The sequence below is a fragment of the Gavialis gangeticus genome, unplaced genomic scaffold, assembly GCF_001723915.1.
Source record: "Gavialis gangeticus isolate Ggan-Ray unplaced genomic scaffold, GavGan_comp1, whole genome shotgun sequence".
Classification (NCBI taxonomy): domain Eukaryota; kingdom Metazoa; phylum Chordata; order Crocodylia; family Gavialidae; genus Gavialis; species Gavialis gangeticus.
In genome coordinates, this window is record NW_017729019.1 from 9,321,004 (window position 1) to 9,342,179 (window position 21,176).

Sequence of the window (21,176 nt, forward strand, 5' to 3'; positions counted from 1 at the left end):
GGACCAAGATAATGTAGCTTCTGTTCAGACTTGAATTTGGATTGATCTTGGATGTTGCGTAAGGGAAACGGTGGAGTAGGGTGCCCCAGAGAAAAGCCATTGGGAAAAATATTGGGGGAAGCTGGGGTGGGGAGCACAGAAGAGAAAAGGGAAAGGGACTAGATTAAGAGGACAGCAGCCCCTTCATGCCTGGTCCTCAGGCCCGAGGGCTTATTTTCAGAAGGCACCTCACGCTCTTGCTGCCCTTACTGGGGCTCCTCCATGGTTACAAGACCCAAGGACTGTCAGCTTAGTACCACCTGGAGATGAATTGCCTCCTTATTGCAAAGAAGGGCAACGTTATCTATCTCCACCCAACGTTTTCACCGAAGGAGTGAGCAGGGCAGTCCACATGGGGCCTGCGGTGGGCATGGCCCAGTGTGTATTTATGTTGATTGTAGAGGGCGTGAGAAACCAGTCATTGTTACTTAAAATAAAAACAAACCAAGAAACCCCCAACCTATTTTTGCTCACGCTGTGCAGTACAGTCACAAACACAGCCCTCGTGCACTGGAGCAGGTGCTCTGAGGCTGGGCTGCCTCCTTCCCTCACTTCGGTATTACTGTCGACATCGTCCCATCCCCTGAGCCGAGCAGCCGTGCAACCCCCTGTTATCTGATGGCAAACCACAATGCTCAAGTGCACAGCAGGCAAGGTCCGGAAGTAACAGTGAACCGTACAGGCCTTGAGATGGAGCCTCGAGGCGCTGAGAGCCTGACTGAATATTTTCATTTAATCCTACGAGCTGAGTTTCCTCCCGCTGACACCAGGTTCATGCCTGCGTGAGTCCGTTGCCATTAGGGCAGTAACACCTCCTTGTTTCCATCTCTGTTCCTGATGGGGAAATGAACCCCTGCAGGCCTAGGACGAGGAGGTTTTGGGAGGGCTTTTGATTGCTTACAGATCAGGCCTCTGAGTAGGAGTCATGCCACTTGAGAGTGGTAGAGAAGCAGGGCTGGAAGGGACCTCCAGAGGTCATCTAGTCCAACCCCTGGCCTGAAGCAGGATCATCCCTATCAAACCATCCCATATAACCAGAGTCAAAACTCGACATAAGACTACCGTCAACCCTGACACGGCATCGCCCTAACCTGCCACAGGTAAACCAGGGGAACCACAGCAGTCCGCGTCCTGCTTCTGTAAAACTTCTCCCTTCGCTCTCAGTGCCACGGCTTCTTCTCCGCTAATACAGCCCCCTCTCCATTGCACTTACCCCGTGTAATATCAGAGCTGGAACAGAATAAGTGATCTGCTAGAAGCCAATCAGTCTTTATTGGTTGAGAATACAAAAATTTCAGGCTACTTGTCCGGCATATAGTCAGTGCCCTATTGATTAGAAAAGCTCACAGGAATCAAAGGAGTGTCACATTGATCTAAAATATTTCCAGGTTGGTATAAGATCAGATGAAATCCTTAAGTACATTTTCAGCCCTTTGCCATCGCAGTGACCTGGTAAACTTGGAAAGACCTATATTTGGACTATCAAAAATCAAAGATATTTTTATTTCATTAAGTTGCTAAACACCAAGGCCCTTTACCCTTAAAAACAAAAAAACAAAAAAACCAGCAGCATTTTGAGAGTTCATCTCCCCCAAACCAACCCAGTTTTGAACCAAAACATCCCCATTAAATCATCTCTCAATGCTGGAGTAAGACATTCTTGCAGTACTAAGTGATCAAAATGCATTGACATGTTTGTCACAGTAATAAATGGCGTGGCTAGCTGATCTGGTGCTAAGTGATTATGCAGATAGTGTTGTCTTCAATCATAAGGACTTCCTGCTTGTATCTTCTTCAGAAACAGTTACACCAGGTCACCTTAGGCGTTCAGTTGCTAAGTATTACTGTTGTCAGCAGTATGTTCCTGAGCAATGCTTTTTGTCTGAAGTAGGAACGTGCTGTAGGCAACATCAGCCTCCTCCTTAGATCCCTAAGTGAAAGAACAGGAATCGCGTGACTATTGGCAGGGACTCAAACACAGCGATTTAGAGCTTTCCACAAAAACCAGCATAGGTAGGGAGCTGTAGACGGCAATCAGATGTAGCAGACGTATGAAGATGGAGAGAATCCCTTGGTCACACTGTCGTCCACTAAAGAGGTTCAGAAACTTTGGGGAAGTATCTAGACTTTTGGAAACTTACAGTTCTTTGAAACACCCTTGTCCCTGCCAGCCTGCTTTATGGGTATTACCAGTGGCATTAGATTTGCCCGTTTTATAGCAAAGGCCACAAACTCCTGGATTTTCCACACCATTGTAATAAACACTTTGCCTTCTTGTACTAACTTTCATTTAAGCATAGCAGAAAAAATGTACAAGCATAGTTAATGAACAGAGGATGGAAAGGCATGCTCTGTGAGAACGGTGGAATTTCTTCCCTATCCTAGCTTCTCTGGGGGACCAAAATCTTCTAGGGAGGATGAAGAAGCATCTTTATTTGATAAAGGTTGGGAAAGGAGTTTTTAGGAGGGAACAGAGGTTTGTCTACTGTTTGTTTAACTGTTGCTCTCCTGGCACCATGGATTGTTAGGCTGCTTAAAGTTTTATGTTATGGGCCTTCTTAACAGCAGCTCAAATCTGGAAGCATAATAATACACAACTGTGCCCCAAAATGCTACAGATAGCATCATCTCCTTTTACAGGTGGCAAAGTCGTAGCAAGGGGAAGTGACTTGCTGGGGAACACACACAGAGTTAATGGTAAACTTTGCAATATATGAGGCAGGAGCATTGACTTCTAGTCCCCACTATCTGAGCCCAGCTTCAGTAAACTATTTGATTTAAAAGGAAGGAAGCTGCTTTGCATTTGAGTCTCTTTAGTGAGATTCAAGCTTTGAGAACAATAACATTCTGCTCCCGCTTCGGAGCTGAACTGCGATCACACATCAAAGCAAACTGGCTGCTGTTTTGTTCCTTGCCACAATGCAGGTGCTACGCAAGGCTCAATCTCCTGTGCAAAAGCTGAGTGTGCCACAGCTGAGATGCATAATAGGGTGGTCACTGAGAAGGCAGAGCCCATAAATAGGGTGCACTGGGGGTTATGGAAGCTTTTGCTACTGAAGGAAAGACTGGGGTTGTGCTAGCCTGGGAGGTATAGGACTCTATTCTAGGCTTACTTACCCTTTTTGCCTTCTTTGGCTCCTCTACCTCTTCAGTGCCAGCAGTAGTTATGAACTCTGAAAGAAGAGGCGGCATTAGGGTGCTGGGCAGGAAAGAATATAGCTTGGGTCATGACACACTCACTCATTAGCTCCTATATGCTGCACTGCTACTGAGGTGCAGGGCACGTGCTCTTCTGTTTGTCAGCTTCCAGAATTCAAATAGCACCACATAGGAGTGGCTCCAGCGTGAGAAGAGCCATAACCGCTCTATCACCCTTCCCCTGACAAAATAAGAGCTGCACCGTGTTGGCATTACGTACATTCTTTCTTGCTGGAACCAGGGCAGCTGCCTGATTGCTAGGATAGAAGTCCTTCTCATTTCTTTAGCAGGCTTTAATTTTCTCTTTATGAAGATCATAATTGCTAGTGACTCTATTGCTCTCACCTGCAATTGGTTAAATGCTGAAAGTCTCTGCTTATCGTTCAGCCAATGGTAAATTCAACCAAATATTAGGGCTTTGCTATCACAGATTTGGAGACTGAAGGTCCTGGCTGTAGCTGTTTGTGTTTCTGCACTGTAAGCACTTGTAGGCAGAACCTCTCCATGAGCAACACCTTGAACCTGCTACAGCTTATTCAGTTCACATTTGCTGCAGTGCACAAATTAGAAGAGTATTTTTTTTTGTTTGTGCCCCAGCAAGGGAGAAGAGGCCCCTGGGCATCCTTTGCAGAAAGCTGTGAGCCTAGTTTTGCCCTTTCTGCTGCTTATCACACCAGCCCAGAGCTAGGCTACCTCAGCTGATTGCCTGAATGTAGGTTGGATCAAATGCCAAATTTGATAGCCTTCCTCTGTAAGGCGTTCTGAGATCCAAGGATGTAAGTTGTTAATGGTCGTTTAGTTCAAGTTTCAATATAAAGAGAACATGTGCGATGATAAGCAGGACTGGGGCAGTCTGGCAACTGGAGAGTCAGACCATTGTAAGGTCTTTTCTATGCCCAACAGCCTCAGTACAGAATCCCCTATACATGCAATATCTCTAAGACTAGTTTCTATATCTCTAGACACATCACGGGTAACAGTTTTAATCAGCAACTTACCATCCATTCCCCCAATCTGGGTCTCCTGAGTCTCTCTCATACATGCGTTATCATTTGCTCCATGCTCTTTGGCATTCTCAAACTCTGACATACTGATGTTAGTCCTGTAGCTTCCAACTGATACCAGGTCTGTTAAGAGAGGAGGGGACAGCATATTATTGAATGGGATGAGCTTTTCTGTTTTATAATTCCACTTGTAACCATATCCAACCCCTGGCTTTATTAAAGCACCCTGCAAAAACTCAAGTGTTCACTGTTTCAAGCCCTGAGATGTTTATCTGAGCCACTTGGGACTTACCTTAAGGCTGAAGATAGGGTCAGTTAGTTATGTCAAGTGCTCTGTGATGCAGTCCTGTTGTTTAGGCCTGTCCTGACTCTTTTATGCTTTGCCAGCAGTGCTTTCCATGGAGTTCATGCTAGCTCTGACCCCCAGGGTTCAAACCCTCTGGTGGGGCAGTGTGATAGGAGCCACTGTGGTCAGTGGAGGTGCTGTATGTGTCATCTGCCCCTAAATGTCCATCTTTCCCTTACCTGAAAGATTATTAGAGGGTGTAGGACTTACCTGATCTGTTCAGGGTCCTATATCTAAACACAGCAAAAGCCAAAGCCAGGATCAGGAGCAGACCACCAATAACAGCCAGAACTGGGACAAGCACTTGACTTTGTCCAGAGCTAGAAAGGGAGGAACTGAGCATTAGTTACTCACAAAAGAGCACTTAATAGTGGAAAGAAATCACTCCTAGAACTGCTGCATTCAAAATCAAGAGGGATCATTGCTTTCACACCACTCTCAAGACTCCAGAGTGCTTCAGAAACCATTAGCAGAACATCTCAGCAGCCGTGTGAAGCAAGTTTATCCTTGTTTTGCAAGTAGAGCACTGAGGCATGGAGAGGTAAACCCCCTTGCTTCAAAATGGATGGGAATGAATATAGTAGCCAAGACAAGAACTTTGGTTCCATGGTTTCTGGCCTGCTCTTCTAACTTCAAGAACACCTGTGTCCCATATTTCACATAAAGCCTTGGGACAGTCAGTATATGGCAAGTGGCATCTTAAGAAACAATAGGTACAAGTTTAAAAGCAAAAATTGGAGCTGAGAGCATTCAGGATTTGGCTGTTTATCGCAACCTTGTAAAAATGACCCAAAGTTATTTTATGGGCAAAATCTCCCTGGAAGACATGACACAGTTGTCCAGCACTTTGCCACTGCCTGGCATTGAACACTCAATGCCTAGAACAAGTTTCAAAATCGAATACAGAGTTGGGGAAGTCTTACTTTTATCCAAACTACTTGCCCTTCCCTAATATTCTTGAGGGAAACATAAGCCTAAATATTGATGTAAGTGGAGGGGGAAATAAAGACTACACTAACTTTAATGAGCAATACTGGAGCCAAGCATAAGAATGAAGAATAATAAGCAGAAGAAGGAAGAACGAATAATTTTGAAAATGCAGAGGTGATAATGTGCTATTATCCCTAGATCAGTTGACCAGATAGGTGTTGTAGACAGTGTTATTTTAATAAAAATATAGCCTCTTAATGTCCTGTACTGCATTTCTAACCATTTACTGTCAAAATTTTGAATGCTTATTAAAGTTTCTAGAGTATGATTTCACATATTCTTGTATTTATTACAAAAAATTAGTGCTACTCCTATTTCTCATCATATATGGTTGACAGAGATCACTGGGGCAGTGACTCTCCCAATAATGAGTAATCAATCACCTATTTATAAAGCTTCCTTAAATAAAGCAGTGGGTTTCTATGAACCTAGCCAATTGGAACTGGATTTGTCAGGTGACTTTGGTTAACATGCAACAGGTAGATCACATAATACTGGAGAATAGAATTCGGCCTAGCACCCTTAAGGTCCTTTGACCCCCTGTGACACATGCCTTTAATAAACAGAACAGACTTTGAGAGACTCACCTTTTTTCAGAGTCTACTTGTACTGCTCTGTCTTCAGGAACAACACGTTCAAGAGTAGCACGATTTCCAGTGTCTTCACGGAGATTAGTATTGTCTATCGGTCCTTCGTCTGCAGTTTTAGGGATTGCTAGGTGGATATGAGATATTCACATTGAGTATCAGAGTGCGGGGGGGAGAGACCCAATAGACGGTCAGCATTTTTATGCATAAGTAATAGGTGACTTCATCAAAGTCTGATTTCTCAGAATGTCCTCATTGATATTTAGTACGGCTTTGACTTGTTTAGGACTTTAAAAAATGGCACTTAAATGAAACTTTTACCCAATGGCCACATGTGATAATCTTGGCACTCTTCCTAAAGACAACTATAAATATATTCTTTCCAAGTTCCATTTACTCTTTGCGCTTCATTAGGTGAGGACAGTGAAGCCAAACCGTCCCTTTTACTTCTAGATCGTTTCGTTTCCTAGTGTTGTACATTAAAACATGAACATCAGGTTTGGGTTTTTTGCAATTTTCCTGCATATTCCCAACACCCCCTCCAAAAGAACAAGACCTTTCCTTTTAAATGTGCTCAGAGTTGCAAAAATAGTCCTTCATCTGTAAAACAGGGATAGCAACCAGCCTTTCTTTCTCTCTTTGTTTTCTAATCTGTTCAGATTAATAGCTTTAGGAGTGTCGCTTACTATGAGCATGTACAACAGCCCCTAACACACTGGGCCTCTGACCACGAATATGCCTTTTAAATGTTCTTGTAAAACACATATAAATAGCAGCAGCATCAGTGGCAATTCTTATTAAAAGAGGACTAAAATGTGGAAGGGGTGTAAAAGTATAATCTGGAAGTGGAGGAGGCCCAGGACCCACTGATAAATTGTAGGACTATAGCAAGGTCTGAGCAGCTGGGTAAACGGGCTTGTTCGTTCAACATGGAAGAGTTTATGCTCCGAAATGGCGTAGCCTAGAGTTTGCAATTACTCTTTCTCGAGGGAAAGGCACCGTTATTGGTGAGCATTTGTAGCTGCACAGAAATTCTCGCCTGTTTTTTTTGTTGTGAAATCTGTAGTAGAGCTCACCTCCTTGTACTTTCACGTTCACTGCCAGCGTTTCCCCATAGCGACCATTGCGGCTCACTCCACACCAATACCACCCCTGGTCTGTCTGTGCCACGTGGTCAAATTTGAGGGAAAAGGTTCTGTTGTCCTGGTTGCAGTCAACAGCAAGGCCGGTTTGGTTTTGCTCATATGAGATGAGAGGCTGGCAGCCAGTATTATTCCACTTGCACCAAAATTTCTGAAAGGAATAGTATTTGCACGGATAAGAGCAACTTAGAGTGAGGGGTGCACCAATCACTGCAATGACTTCCTTCTCTCCCGTTAACCCAGGCGACCCTGTTGGAGAGAAAACACAAATGAGGCTGTTAATGACTCGCACAATTGAAACCTGGTACCAACAAAGCATGAATAAGCCTGAATAACCATCTGAAGAATATGCTCATGAGAGGAAACACTTTACTTTGCTCTCATAACATTAAAGATCATGTATAGACACTCTTATGGCCTTGCTGAGTTTTTATAAGACACAAAAGAGATTTCTGTTAGGAAAACTTGAAAACTGCTGAAAACTTTGGTAGAAAAATAGTGAGAACTTTTGAGGTGGGTGGGAAAATGTTTCAAACATTTTCAAAAGCTTCGGTTGAAAAATCATAACAACCCCCCACTCAAACTTATACCTTTTTAAACGTTAAAGCATCGCCCATTCAACTTAAGAAGCTACGAATGAGAAACGAGGTCTCTCCTCAAAAAAAGATACAGCTCTGCTCTTTGCTCTGGGATTAAGAATGGATGAAATGCCTTGTATGCCTTTTGCTGGCAGAGAGAGGAATCACTAACACCCATTCTCGTACCATTTACAATCTTCAGCTCCTTGGAAGCTTTCCTTTCCTTGTCTCCAGCTGTCATACACCAGTAATACGCTGCATCGCTGTCTTTCAAGTCATTCATTATTATGGTAAATGTTCCATTTTTCGTATCATCGTACATGGCTATCAGTCCTTCGTATGCTTCTGTGACAAACCCATCACTCGTTATTATGTCAGTGCATCCCTGTTTCCTCCATCTGCACCAGTACTTGACTGTGTACGTCCCTCGTGGATCATAGTGGCATTCAACAGCTACAGAACCACCTCTGACTCCTTTTACTACATGTGGCCCCTGGGGAACAGGTGTTCCTGGAGGAACAAAGTGCAACGCATGCAGTTAGTCACCCTGAGATGATATCCATGTGGTGTGGGCTTGGCCGTGTTAAAACAAGGACACCAGCTATACTGGCTTTCTCATTGCTTAATTTTTAACATGTCTGATGGATGAGAAGTATGGTGACTGCACTTGAAAGCCAAGTGCATAATACAAGATCAAGAGCACCCTCTCAAAATTTCAGGGTATCTGTACACAGCAAAGCAAATGGTAACAGCTACATGAGTGGCAGCAGTCGGGCAAAGAAATACCCTTTGGCTTGTCGGCTCTGGCATCTGCTCTTTGCGCTTGTCCTTTGGAAGCTGGTCCTGAATGAAGGACTGAGGCAAACTTGCAATGGGCAGATCACCTCCACGCAGTAGTGTCATAAAGGGAGCAGCGGAAACTCCTAATAGGAGACATTTGAAACCAGACTGGACAAAGGGAGTGAGCTTAGGATTGTGAAGGGAATATGTGGCATCAAATGAGTCGTCTCTAAAGTCCTTACACAGTATTTCTAAGGACTGCTTAGGGACGTGGCATATTTACTTGGTCCAAAAATGTATTTTGTTCCCACCCCTCCACTTCCCTGTGACAAATCAGTATCGAAAATAAGCAATAAAATGGTTCCAGCAGGGATTTGCTCCTTGCTATGTGAATGCCTGAGTAAAATAGCAAATGGATGAACAGCACTTAATTTTTTGTCTGTAAAGTTAACAGTCGTGAATGAGTTTTTAAAGAGGAGGAATGGGTGAAAGGACTGGGATTGTTTAGTGTGGAGAAGAGAAGACCTCAGGGTGGTTAAAAGTAGAAGATTTGTGATTGATAGACTGTTCTCTGTGGCTGCAGGAAACAGGACAAGGGGTGATGGAAATTGCAGCAAGGGAAATTTAGGTTGGATGCTAGGAGAAACTTTCTCACTATAAGGGTGGTCAAGTATTGAAGCAAGCAACTCAGAGAGGCTGAGGGATCTCTGTTTGGAAGTGTGTAAGAGCAGGTTCCACCAGCACTTGTATAAAGCAGTTTAAATGGGAATGACGCTGCCCTGAGGAGGGAGTTGGACCAGATGACCTCGTGCAGTCCCTGCCAGCCCAAACACGAAGGAAAACAGAATATGAGACTGTTGGGAGTGGTTGAAATAATACACAGACCCTCTTCAACACTTACCTACATAGACATGTAAATCCAGTTCCTGGGCTTTTCCCCCGTAGTTCCCAACACCGCACAAATAGATCCCTGAATCTTCTGGCTTCAGGTAGCCTATAATGATGCGGAATGACCCTGGAGTTTGCTGATTGGTCAGCAACGCTCTCCCTTTGTAGGGCTCACCGATAACTCCATACGTGTCGATCACAGGGGAGCAGCCCGTTTTCCCCATCTTGCACAAGTATTTCCTTTCGCTAGCGTATTGCTCACCAAAGTCACAGTCCATGGTCACAGAACCTCCCTGCTCAACGTAGAAGAGTTGGGCTTCGCTAGGCAGAGGTGATTCTGGGTGAACGAGAAATCAGTCAGCACCTGGTACCCATATGGCCTGCACTTACCACGCTATTCTACGCCTTGCTCTATCACGTGGCAGTATTACTGTAGCATGGTCTGCTGTGCTTTCCAGTGCTACCCCAGACCTTGCTACAGTATAGGATATCTTGCTGAACTGTACCCCTGCACACATCATTGTGTCTTTCCGTACTAGCCTACCTAAACAGCACCATTCTGCACCATGCCACCCCGTGCTTTGCTGTGCCCACTGCAGAAAAGCCTGCTATAATCCTGCTGTAATCTCTAAGATGACATGCACTGTAGAAGGAGAGATTTTCAGACTACAGTTGTTAGAAAAGGAAAAATAATGATTTCAACCAGTCTGGAGGCCACAGTACCTTGAATCACATCCACTTCAACTCTGAAGTTGAGTCCCCTAATAGTTATACCAATGCCACATTTATAAGAGCCCTCATCTTCCTGTTGCAGGTTAGACATGGTCACGACAAAGATGCCTCGGTCGGGGTAGTCGGTGAGGTTTGCTCTGTCTTGATATTTAGGATGAACATAGCCATTGGAAGAAACTATTGTCTCGCATCGCCTTGTTGATTCTTTGCACCAGTACTTCCTGTCATGCCTGTTTACAGAGGTGTCCGGGTAGAAGCATTGCACTGTAACCGATCCTCCAACCAGTCCGGTCACAGTCCTTGGTCCAAATATGGTACTTCTACCTGGGAAAAGGAAACACATGTTGCACGATAACTGCTGCAAGTGAAGTCATTTCATTATTATATTACGCACCTACTGGCCTCGGCTGAGACGGGCGCCCCGCAGGGCTAGGAACGCAGTTGCAAACATATAGAAAGAAGCCATTTCTGTCCAGAAAAGCTGACAGCCTAAGTCAGCAAGACTGAGAAAGGAAGGATTAAGTGACTCGTCCAAGGCCAAATAGAGAACCTGTGGCAGAATCAGAAAGTAAACACGGCTCTTTTGTATTCTAGCCGGGTACCTTAACTGTTTTTCTTTCTGTAAGCGTTGTGAAAATGAGTGGGGCAACAGAGAGGAATAGATACTTGTGGTGGTCAAACCAGTTTACATAAAGACAGAAGCAAGTCAAATCTTTACTTTGCCTTTTGCGGTTTGTTTCTTTGGGGGGTTTTTCCCCTGCTCGCCTTGCCTTTTCACTTTTAACCCTCTTGTGACCTTGGAATGGCCTGAAGACACAGAAACTGCATAGCTGGAAGGAAGTCACTGTTGTGATAACTCTTTCAAGCAAGGCTCAAGCTAGAATATAGCTGAAATTCCCAGACACACCAAGGCAACAACTTCTCAATAATGGTTTCGCCTGCTGATTTTGTTGCAAACCCCAGAACTCTGGTCAGGTTTCATCCAAAGCTTAACTGAGGTTTAAGAATCTTTTGGCACCTTCTGTAGGTCTTGTGTTTGGAGAGAGCCTGGGGCTGACTTTACATTTAAGGGGCACAAGGCTAAACTTGGTTGGTGTTTTGGGCCAAGGCCAATCTGTATGTGACTGGCTAAGTTTTGCGTTGGGATTTCAAGTCTTCTTGGACCTAAAATTTGAAATGAAACCCAGCGTATGGAACCGAAACAGTGAAATGGCACAAACATTGCTGTGAATTTCAGGGCCAAAACTGTTGGGTGTCACTTAATTAAATTCCTAAGAGATGTCAGTCCTAGTTCCACCCCGAAGAGATGAGGATCCACAGATAGGAAAACCAAAAGGTCTGACACAGCCGCTGAATGGACTTCATGCTGAATGAATGCTTTGCAAGGCTATCGCTGAGACATCAGCATGGGTTGTGGAGAGCGTTCCCCTTTACGGTGTCCAGTGTGCTCCATTGACAGGTATTGCTAACGTACATCCTTGCAATGGCTGCGGATGCCAAGTGTCTGCTGTGACACAACTCGGCCACTTCTAATGTACCGTCCGCTTGTTTAGCTACTTACTTCCTATAGCCTCAGTCTGGACGAAGGCGAGCAAGAAGATGAACACTAGGAAAGTCATTTTTCTTTCATGCCCCGGGCTCTTCCAAGGGGCAGAAACCTGTAAATAACCACAATCAGAAGGTTACATTTGATTGAGTTGGATCATTAACATTTACGTGTTAAAGGAACCCCTTGTTGAATCTATGCATGTTACAGAGACCGCAAGTCCTCAGCTAAACCACAGGCCTGGAGTCGATCGAGTGTCACCAGAAACAGACGTGCCGGCCCACTTGAACCTAAGGGAAATGCAACATTAAAACAGTGGGAGGTGGTGTTTGGAGCAGCGGAAGGGGACTTGGGGTAGCTGGTCGTGGCTCTACTGTTAAGTCCTTTTGTAACCTGCAGATAGGCCACCTAATGTACCAGACCCCAGTTTTCTCCTCATTGAAATGGGGATAACAATCTTTACCAACCGCCCAGCCAGGATTGTTGCAATTACTGTCTATAAGGTGTTTTTCCCCCCCCACTATTATCAACGGATGAATTCCCGGCATTGAGTAGACTGGCCGCAGAGATGGTTTAGGAAGGTCTGAGTCGGGCCAGCAGAGGGCGGTGCTGGCATGCAGAAAGGACCGTCCGGCGCCCGTGCTTTCAAGCGTCCAGCTGGACACTCAGATCTGGAAACGATCCGCTCTGGGCAGCCTTGGCACCTGCTTTATCACTGGAGCGAATTGACTCCTTGCAGAAGGAGTGTGCTGTAGATCTTTGCCCAGCCCAAGGTTCCCCCTGGACACCAGTGACGGGACTTGCTCCAGGGAACTAATCGCGGGTCACACAATTTCACATTCGGATGGTCATTTTTTTGGACGCTAGGTGCCATCTTTGCCTGGAAAACAGATTGACATGGTGGCTTCCCCTGTTCTCCACGTGGGCAGTGCCTTTACAATAGCTATCGCTTGCCTATTTATCCCACATACAAAAGCCAGCTGTTGCGTATTGTTAAAAACTGCCAGTATTTATAAAGCAGGGTCTCGATTTTGTCATGGAAGCCTGCAGCACTGAAATATTGGGCTTCCCACGGCCTTACGTCTCTCCTATTCTTGCAGTCTTTTTGTTATACAGACCACCTGCAATCCTAGCCACTTTTACTGTGCAGAAGAGTATTGGCATCGAGCAGGTGTTTCACCTGCAATGAGGGATAGGCTTGATCCAAGCCTGCCCCACGCTTTCAATATTTCAAATCCATAATAAAAGCAGGATCCCTCTTTCCTGCTGGCATCAAGGCTTCTTATAAGTTGAACTGAAACCTGCATCCAAAACAGCTCAGAAATCTGGTGATTGTTAGAGCCAGCCTGAGATCTCTGCACCCTTGGCCGAGATCCTGCAAGTTCGGTCCACCTGAGAACTAAAGCCCTGCTGAAGAGCTTAGCATCTTGGCTTTTCCTTTCTGCCTTTTAACACCGTTCATCCAGTGGAAGGCAAGATTGTGCGCTTGACATCTCAGCACCTGCCAAAACCACTCCTTAAAAACCTGTTCCCGTAGCTGCAAGTTCCTGGTCTGAGGCTCTGTTTGATTTATGATCTTTGCTCCTCTGCCTTTCAATCAGAGATGCAGCTCGAAGCATAAAAACTATTTCCCTTCTCCCCCACACTCCCTTTTTATTTTATTTGCCTCAACGTCTCTTGAAAGCAATTAGAGATGCAGGATAAACCATGACAAACGTGGGGGCAGATTTTGTGACATGAGGCCACCCGCAGGGTCAAATATTTCTGAACCTCCCAACGGCTTGGACTTCGGATTGAATGACAGCCTGAAGGGAGCTGAGGTTCTTAAGTCTTCAAACCCATTTTTCCCTCCCCGAATTGAACACACTGGATGGCCGGGGCATGCACGGGTATGGGGAACGTGCATGTGTGCAGGTATATCTGTTACGCGCAGTCATTGACCCATCCGGTGATCCCAGGTTTCAGGGAATAAGAAGGATGCCAAGAAAAGTTTTATGCAAACAGCCAGAGGGGTTTGTTTTCCATGTATCAAGTGACAAGATTTATTTTATACAGGGTAATTCCCAGCAGAGAAAAGGGCTTTTATTTCCTTGTAGAAATGAAAGGTGTTCTGTTGTGCTTTCTTCTTCCTGCTGTTGTATCTAAGTGCTCAAGGGCTATTTGGCTGCGGCTAATAATTAACTCCCAGAGCATGAAAAATGCCCTTCAGTAGTCAGCCCAGAAGAAGCCAGTAAGATAAACATGACCCGCTTGACTGTAGAAAGCGAATGACACAACACAAAAGAAGGACCCTGCTGCTTACAGCAGTTACAACATCTTTTTTGGAGCTGGCCTACGAGGCCTTGTACTTCTCTTGCCTGGGAGAAGTGGGGAAAAGCTGGGACCTCTGATCGTTCGCTTTCTTTCTTTGCCAAAAAGATTAGAGAACCCAAACGAGTAGGGGATGAGAAACCTGGGGCATTACTAGCTAGATGGACTCCATCACAGACCATTGTTCTGGGATTTTTTTATTGTAGATCTTTCTTGGGTAGCAAAGGAGCATCAGTAACTGTGTGCGAATTGCTTGCAATAAAGCTGCGCCCTGACATGAGGAAGACAGCGTTGATATAATTTTGCAGTTTGCACACCTCTGCTGTGCTAATTGCCTCCCATCATCTGTGTGTGTACTGGGGCTTTCCGGGACCTGTACGTGCATGCATGTACATGCAAGCACCTTTATTATGACTGAAACAACCGCTGCATTACTCTGTCAAGTCCTATCACCGACTTAGTCCTATCTCTTCACCGCAATTATTGTTATGTATAGAGAAAACTTCCCCACGTAACAAGTCCAAGCAGGTACAATTATCTAATGCGTAAATCCGCTTTCTGTCCAGAGCCTCCATCGTAAAAGCAAAGACTGATCCTTAGACTTAACGTTACTGGAAAGCCCCTCTTCTGCTGTTCATCACATGCCATACCCAGGAGTGAGGCCATTTCCCAGGTTGGGACATAGCACGTAAGAAGGGTTTGCTGCTAAGTTTACACTATCCAGGACCAGCCAGGCTGCTGGAAGAGAATTTTCTCAGTCCTCTGTTGCTGAAAGGTCTCGTCACTTGGTGATGCCACCGAAGACCATTTGCTGACGGATTTGCTGCCTATGATCCAAGTAAGACTGAACTTCAGAGCACTGGAGAAAGGAAGCTGTCGCAGCGCTGGTATGAAGGGGAGAGTAAGTACAACTAAAATGAGCTAAACGTGCCTGCTTGTGCAGAGCAGGGGCTCCCAAACAGGGGGAGGGTGAAAAGGTGAGGCAGCTGCAAATGGGACCCAAGAGGGCTAAATCATGGGGGAAAGCCATCTCTGTTTTCCAATCAGGCTCACTTATACCAGTAAAAGTGTAATGTCTGTACCTGGCCTGACTGCCGTTGCTGGGACAGCTCTTTGAACAAAGCCAGCCTGAGGCAAGCCCTGCATCAACAGCTCGCTACAGTGAATGCAGGAAACGGTGACGGAGGACACCGAAAAGGGTCTCTGTCAAGTGAGGTGTGTGTGTGCCCATAATGTACCTTGCAGCTCAACAGCAAAGAGGATTTTTTCTATCCAGGTTTGGCAGGAGAACAAGAGGAGAAAGAGCCTTCCCCTACTAATAAATATGGGGGGGTTTGGGGTGGGGAGTGGAAATCTTTACCCCTTTGCAGTCGACAGTAAAGCTGTCTTTGACCCGGCAGGAGGCTGCAGGGGGATAACCTGACATAGGGGACTTTTCTGCCGACCCTCTCATTAGCGCTTGGCTAATCCCTTCTAAAAGCTGCCGGGGGAAGCTGAGCTGGATTGCCCTATTTGAAATGAACTCTATGCATGCCCCTTGCAGTAGCCATGCTTGCCCCTGGCATCCCAGAGTCTCAGGATCCCGTGCAAGCATTGACTGCTGGGTTAATTCTGAGCATGAGTCCGGTGGGTGGAGGGTGCTGGGTAATTCACTGCGTTTTTCCACTTCCATTTCCTCCTCCTGGCACCTATGCAGATGCATGGCTCCTTCTGCATGTTCCTGGCCATTCGCAGATCAAGAACGGCACAGCCGGGGGGGAGCAGGACAGCCCAAGGGACTGTATGAGAGAGCGAGAGTGCTTTACCTGTAGCTCCCCAGTTCAAACACCCGACAGGCTGAGGCTAGCTGTCATCATGTGCTCCATCTGGAGCTGGTGAAATGCTTGCACCCTCCGCAATAGCCTCTGCTGTGGACACTTCCAGGCCTGAAACGGCTCCTGAGACAGAGCCATGCTGTCACTCCCTGAAGGGCTCTTTCTAGACCAATGGTGCTCAGCCTTTTCTAGACTCCAGCCCCCCTCATTTCATTTGACTCAAGGTCCCCCTCAAAACAAAGTCAGCTCTTAGCTTTTGCTCGTTTTTTCTCTGCCAAATAATAATGGAGCAATTCTGCCGCTGCAAAGAATTCCCAAAGGTCACGGTTTGTAACACCCTGGATTCCTAATTTAAAATCTCCAGGTCTACCTTGTGAACCGTGTAGATGTTTGCACGCTTAACAGGTAAAATGCAAGGAGGGCGTGGTACCCCACAGGGTTGTTGGTTGTCGCCGTGCTGGTCCAAGGGCATAGCGGACGAGGTTCTTTGGGTAGATGTGATATCTGTTATTAGCCTACCTAAATAGTTGGAACAGTAGTTCTTTGCAATTCTCACAGTTCACCAGCAGAAGAAGGGCTTTTGTGCCTGAAAGCTTGCAAAGAACATTTCCCCCAACTTTTTAGTTGGTCTAATAAAAGATGTCGCATCTACCCAAAGAGCTTTGTATGCCTGGTACCCCACAGTACCTTCAATAGGAACATGTGGCCCCCTGGTTGGGAATTGCTGCTCCAGATTTAATTCTGACACGCCGTAGGGGTATGGTGCGTATGTGAGAAGCCTGGATTTCCATCGGCACAGGCAGACTGAAGGCTCCTGTCCTCACGGCTGCCAGTGCCAGCACCTTTCCCCAGCACTGAAGTCACTTGCAAGAAGACATCTAAAACCAAATGTCATTAAAACCCCAAGGGATACCTCCTTGGAGGCTGGTCAACTGCCTTGCAGTTGAAGCTAAACAGGAACGAAAGCAACAAAAGGATCTGTTTTTTATCCTCAGGGTGTTGAGAGACAGCAATGCTGCTACCACGCGGGGCTCTTCGGCCAGCCGGCATGCACACACAGCAGTGATGCACACTGTCAGCACTGGTGCCCCTTACCTGCGGTCCTCCTCCAGTCCCTGGCTGTCAGCTGGACTGGCTGGGGGAATGGAGCTCGTTCGTTTTTCCTATTTATTTTTTAGCTATTCTGATAAATCGTTTCAGCAAAAAGGTTTGAAGAGAAACAAGGTGTGCAAGTTCCCACAGACACGGTTCGACTCTCGGCAAATAACCAGTCTGGGGGAAACAGAAAGGGAAGCTTTAACTGCCAGAGCATGCGCGGGTATGTCCTGGGGGCTTGGAACTTGCCCTCTGCAAAGCCAAGGGGCTGCTGGCCATCAGCAAAGGTCCCTGGAAGCCAGTGGATTCAGGCTAAGTGAGGATTTGGCTATAACTTTTTATTTTTCTTTCAAAAGCTCTCATCTGACTGTTGGTTACGTAGGCTCTGATTCTATTTTCTATCTACTGCATTACAGCTGGGCAGTGCACCCTCAGTTCAGTCCTGCATGGTTTTTTCCAAGCCCACAATACAGAAGCTTTGAAGTCCTGCTATGGGTAGCTTGGTGGATCAGAAACTTGTCTTTCTCTCATACAAATGTGTACGTAGCATGTCCAAGAAATGTGACTGTACCTGTGGGTACTTCAGGAATAAGCACCAGACCATGGGGTGACATATAGTCCATTCAGCTCTCCCACCCAGCCCGTGCAAGATAGTTTCTCAGAGTGTGTTTCCCTTTGCTTTGGCAATGAAACACACCACTGTTCCTACCAGCTCCATTCACGCTGGCCTTTACTCTTCTGTCTCATAGGTGTATTTTAATTAGCGTTCCAAACTATCCTTTATTTAATGCTCTGGGGTCATTTTTTACTACGGCCACTGCCCTGAGATCACATCAGAAATCAGACAAAAAAAGAGCATGTGCAGAATTGCAACGCCAGTCCTGCCAGTCTGGTCAGAGCAAAGGATGGACAAATGCCATCGCGAGGAGGATATGAGTCATTCTTGTTAAATAGATCTGGCTATTGGCGTGAAACCTGGCTTATAATGGCCTTTGATTTACCTCTCTGCGTTCCTGTTTTCCTTGGATTAGACTGAAGTTTATCCTAACTTTCAAGAAGGCTAAAAGTTGCTTACTTCTCTACACATGAAAGAGTCTGATCCCTTCCTGATCACTTTAGGGGTAAGGATGTGGACTGCAGTCAGGTTAGAGTTACTTAGTGTTAAAAGGCATGGGATGTGTATTAGTGGAGATACGGGGGCAATTCTTGTGAGGGGTCTGGCTACAGCCAGCGCACAGCAAGTTGCTCTGGCCCTTTGCATGTTCCCACTGGAGACCTGTCTCAGCGATCTCCCTTAATCCAAACAAACTGTTACACTCGCAGCAGACACTCTACAGGGATCTTCAGGAAATGATCGGTCCTAATGATTGCCCATGTCGGTGATTTGATATGGTGGTGGTGCACAGAAGCCCTACTCAAGGAGGATCTACTGTCTTAGGTACGGTACAAACACAAAGCAGGAAGGGCGCTTCTAGCACAGAAAAGCCAATCTACCTTGGTTCCAAAACCATGCTTGTACTGTCTGAAAAACCTGCAAGAACAGCTCTAGGAAAGGGATCTATTTGCACCAGATCTCTCACTGATCTGTTAGAAACTGCCCCCCGCCCCTCACTAATTATCCTTATTAAAGAATTAGTGACCAGTCTGTGCCACTAATACCACAGGTGCTATCTGTGGGGCAAGTCAAGCACCTGCGTCCCAAGTTTTTGACTCTCAGCAGAGCAGGTGTTTACTAGGAACTGAAGCTTGGTGCATGACTCAGTGTCTCAGCGCCGTGTCTTTCTGGATTATGGGTGCATGTGAAGCGACTGAAGATGGTTCAATACCCCCAGTCCAGCTGCCTCAGTCTGTGTGTCATAGTGTGCGAGGTCTCTGAGACGCCAGTAACTGCTCCGGGCTGAATTCCCGTGCATCGCTGGGCTGCAGTCGCAAGGCATGCCAGGTTGACACTTCTTCTGTGCTACAATAAAATGCATGTAGCCGGTGGGGACCAAAATGTGAGGAGGTGCTCGTGGAATGCCGCAAAGCCGCCCGTAACAGGGTGGATCGCAGACTAGGAGGGCGTCCTGCTCAACACACCTGCGTGGAGATGCAAGGTGTTTCTGTGGCTAGAGCAGGGGATTAGATGTCAGGACTCCTGTTGCCTCTCATCGCTGTCACTAGCTTCTGCTAAAATAGACTTAAGTCCCTCAACATCCCTGGAAGAACAACACATGCTCAGGGCTTGTCTGCATGAAGAAGTTAGTGCACAATAGGCTTAGCTGTGAGTTTGCTGCACTAGCCCCTTTGCACTGATCCCCTGCAGGGACTCTCTCGGTGCAGGAGGGATGCGAAGTATCTTACTCTACTTCAGAGCGGGTTCATGTGGAGTAGCTCTAGTGGGGTTTATGCCCTAGCTTCCTTGCACAGACACAAGCATTAGGTACCAAGGTGGTGAGAGCCGCGTAGATTCCTAATAGCAGAAAATGGACTAACCACAGCACAGGGCTGGAAAAGAGAAAATTCCTTTGTGGGAATCTGTCGTTGCCTTGAAGCTTCTCATCTTTTTAATCTTTTTGTTTTTCTTTTCCTTTTGCTCAGATTGCATAAGAAACCCAGATTAAAAACCACTTCCCAGGGCTGTAGCCCAGCCTCCATCTAAACCAGCACAACTCTGTCGATCTCAGTGAAGAAACTCCGGCTGGGCCGTGGTGCAGCTGAGATCTGGAACCTGGTCCCAGACTTAAACAAGTCAGGGGTACTCAATGGCTCATGCTGGAAAGGAAGAGTTCATTCCCAAGTCCCGTTGACTAAGCTCAGACACTGAACCCTAAAGCAATGATATATGGGCCTGCAGCCTGCACAGCCTCATGCAATAGTCATTAATTATTGCTCTTAACAATGGCTGATGTTGAGGGAACGTTACTTGATCACTGAAGCATTGAAAATGCAGCTGGTGATTTTCTGATTTTAGGAAAGCATGGTTTAAAATAACCTTTTGTCACTTTGGCCACATTTGCCAGAAAGCGAATAAAGATCATCACTTCCTTGTGAAGGGCTAAGCCTTTGTGGCAATCCAGTTGGAACCGTTTGTATTTGATCTGCATTGCTGACTCAGGTGAATCAGAAAGTGGCACAAGTGACTGTAGTCAGGCTCCACAGGTAAGAAAGAAGATGAGTTGAAGGGTCTTGCAAACTTGCAGATCTTTTTTGAATATTGCACAAACTTCTGTAGCGATGCTAAACAGGATAAAACTGTTCTAGATTTTTCTCCTCCCGCTGAATTTTGCCTCCAGTTCAACTAGAAGTTGGGCTTTACTTCACCTTGAAAGAAAAGTCAATTTTCTGTGCACTGCAAAACATTAGCATGCCTGAGGCTTTCAGTTATATTTCTGAAGGGTGAAACAGTCAGAAGTCAGACTAATATGATTCAAAAATTTCAAACATCAAATTCTAATGAATTCTTCCAGTTCCTGAGTTTGCAGGGTCCTTTAACCCAATTCAAAATATTTAAGAAATTAGGACATTCTTCATCTTGTTTGCATGGCATTTTTGGATTACAACATTCATAGATTAATATCTAAATTTGATAACCATTTGACTGCTTCAGGGTGAGCTGCATGGATTAATTTTAGATCACCATTAAATGGTCTAATTAGGCAATTGCCCACAATGTGTTGCACCGTCTGAAAAATCTCACCACCGTTGCAACCCAGATTTTTTTTTAAGGACATTATTTTTGGAGCGGGAATGACTTCCTTCTGATGCCTTTGAAAGTAAGGTCTGCTAAAGCAATGTAGCCTGAGAAGGAACGCTGACTGGAACATCAGGAATTACTCTCTACTGTTTTAATATTTAAGGTGCCACAGACTCTTCACTTTCCATATGCAAAGTCCCTGCAGAGTTTTGAGCAGGACGGATGTTGCTACATGGGGACATTGGTGTGCAGTTAGTTAACAAGGGTGTGAATCTGTAGTTTGCTAGTGGCTGGACACCACCTGACCAGAGGAGGCCACTCGCATGGTCAGGGGGCAGCAGGGCAGGTCCTACGAGGAGAGGCGACGGGACCTGAACCTGTTCAGCCTCCACAAGAGAAGGCTGAGGGGGATCTAGTGGCCTGTTACAAACTGGTCAGGGGGGATCAGCAG

General features: G+C 45.9%; 1 protein-coding gene across 1 annotated transcript in view; it reads right to left on the reverse strand.

The window, feature by feature from the left end:
• Positions 1 to 1,284: 1,284 nt before the first annotated feature.
• Positions 1,285 to 21,176, reverse strand: part of PIGR (polymeric immunoglobulin receptor) — a 48,133-nt gene continuing 28,241 nt past the window's right edge. Inside the window, exons 12-21 of the mRNA XM_019513746.1 lie at positions 11,842 to 11,942; positions 10,276 to 10,604; positions 9,566 to 9,889; positions 8,071 to 8,394; positions 7,241 to 7,555; positions 6,165 to 6,291; positions 4,798 to 4,907; positions 4,236 to 4,364; positions 3,157 to 3,212; positions 1,285 to 1,969 (exon numbers count right to left, since the gene is read on the reverse strand). Coding sequence (XP_019369291.1) covers positions 1,874 to 1,969; positions 3,157 to 3,212; positions 4,236 to 4,364; positions 4,798 to 4,907; positions 6,165 to 6,291; positions 7,241 to 7,555; positions 8,071 to 8,394; positions 9,566 to 9,889; positions 10,276 to 10,604; positions 11,842 to 11,942 — 1,911 coding nt within the window. The 3' untranslated portion in view covers positions 1,285 to 1,873. The remainder of the gene's footprint in view (positions 1,970 to 3,156; positions 3,213 to 4,235; positions 4,365 to 4,797; positions 4,908 to 6,164; positions 6,292 to 7,240; positions 7,556 to 8,070; positions 8,395 to 9,565; positions 9,890 to 10,275; positions 10,605 to 11,841; positions 11,943 to 21,176) is intronic.